General features: G+C 31.3%; 1 protein-coding gene across 1 annotated transcript; it reads right to left on the bottom strand.

The window, feature by feature from the left end:
• Positions 1–1,139: 1,139 nt before the first annotated feature.
• Positions 1,140–1,529, bottom strand: LOC142324789 (protein GVQW3-like). Its single transcript, XM_075365787.1, has one exon. The coding sequence runs from the start codon at positions 1,527–1,529 to the stop codon at positions 1,140–1,142; it is 390 nt and encodes a 129-aa protein (XP_075221902.1).
• Positions 1,530–2,012: the final 483 nt, after the last annotated feature.

Below are 2,012 nucleotides of genomic sequence, written 5' to 3'. Positions count from 1 at the left end.
AAATACATATTTGTTTGATTACTCAATCCATTTCAGTAACAATTCCTTGAACGGGAAAGCCGTCATTAAACTAATATATTTGTAATAGATTTACATTTTTGGAACGCGGAAATATTTAATACAAATTATGTAACTCAAAACAAAAAAAAAATATTGTAAAGATACAGGACATATAAATTAACCAGTATGAAAATCAGAATTATATACAAAATTATTTAATTAATATTATAACAATCGAAAAAAATAAACAGCGTAAATGTTGTTAATACGTATTGAACCGACAATTAATTGTAGTTATAATATAGAGTTGAATAATGTTACAGTGGTATTACTAATAAATTTAAAGCAGGATAAAAAAAAATTAAAGGTCCTTTCAAAAGCATATAAATCTATAAACTAATATTGTAAATATACCCATTTTGCTGCAATAAAAAGTTCAGTTCAGTAATTCTAACCTTTATTTGAAATTATATAAAAAATATATGCATACATAAAATAACCGTTTTCTAATTCCGGAAGATAGAACTGAACTGACATAAAATTCAACAATATAGAAATGTAATAAGGTTGCTTACAAGTCAAAAACAAAGTTGTATGACACACAATCACAATTACTCAAAGATTACTACAGATACAGTTCTGGACCTGTTTTATTCAATTTTTCATTTCAAAACTCATAGAAATCATAAATTTTGCCCCTTAATTAACATTCTAAAAATTTCAGTACAACCTCATTTCACCGCGGTAGATGAAATCCGAGCAAATATTTCATTAGCCGTAATTCGCATACGGAACAGTTAGGACATATGTTTATAGTAAATTTCACCATAATTTTCACGATTAGAATAGGTTATGAAAGTCTCTGGAGAACTTCACGATACACTCTGTATATTCTTCTTTAATGCAAAACCAAATATAATGAAAAATTACGTAGACCAGAAATTTGAATTTCTTTTCAAAACAAAAGACATTAAAATCAAAGAAGATTATATATAAATTTAATAACGAGAATCAAAGAAAACTATGAGGAAATTCTTGATTCGGCTCTCCTGAATTCGCACTTTCTTCTTGACTCTTGCATTCCGAGCTCTGTCGCTTTGTGAATGGCACATACTGAAAGCACCATGTTTCATCGCCAGTTATGTTTCTTGACATGAAGTCTGATCCATATCGGCCGTTCTTTTCATATCTCTGCAGTGCTCCACTGTGTAGTAATATTTTTGATCGACAGTCAGTATGTGCGGTACAAAGCGAGCACAGGCCTTTCGTTTTCCTAAATTTTCTTTTAAAATAACATGAACAGTGGATTTCGGAATACCAGTGAGCTTTTCGATGAGTATGGCAGACAAAAAACCATCATTTCGAAGAATTTCAGCCACTACTTGAACGTTTCCCTCAGTTCGAACTGTTATTGATGAACTAGGCCGTGGATCATTTTCAGTACTCGTCTTGCCTTCACGAAATCTTGCAAACCACTTGAAAATGTTCTTGCAGCTCATTTCTTGACTACCATAAACAATCTTAATCATTTCTTAAGTTTCTGCAACACTTTTACCTAACTTACAACAAAAGTCAATGTTATCGCGTTGTTCCATTGTTGTTTTTCGACCGACACTCGAAATGTAACGTCACGTGTTATGTCGTTACAACTAAACAAAAGATGCTACCGCCTTCAAATTTTTTGTGGTAAATAGCTCAAATCTGTCGTCATATAATGAATGTATTCTTTCAGACATGGCGCAGCTAGTTACATGAAGATTCAGTCAGTCACCTTCTTCATTGACAGATTTATTTGTTTTTCTTTTCTTATTACTATGAGAATCAAGGAAGCTTTATAAGTCTTGTTTGTAAGTAATGAAATTACGTGATTAAGCGATATTACAATAATATCTATTTTGTTTTTTTACCTGATGATTTTGTGATTTTTGATGATTCCCACAAAAGCTTGAAGCTTGTGCGTGGGAATATAAAAATGGGATTTTGTAGCGTATAAAAAATGCCATGTCTAACCG

The sequence above is a fragment of the Lycorma delicatula genome, chromosome 5, assembly GCF_047948215.1.
Source record: "Lycorma delicatula isolate Av1 chromosome 5, ASM4794821v1, whole genome shotgun sequence".
Lineage (NCBI taxonomy): Eukaryota > Metazoa > Arthropoda > Insecta > Hemiptera > Fulgoridae > Lycorma > Lycorma delicatula.
Note: the sequence above shows the minus strand (reverse complement) of the source record. Positions and strands in the feature narration are given on the sequence as shown.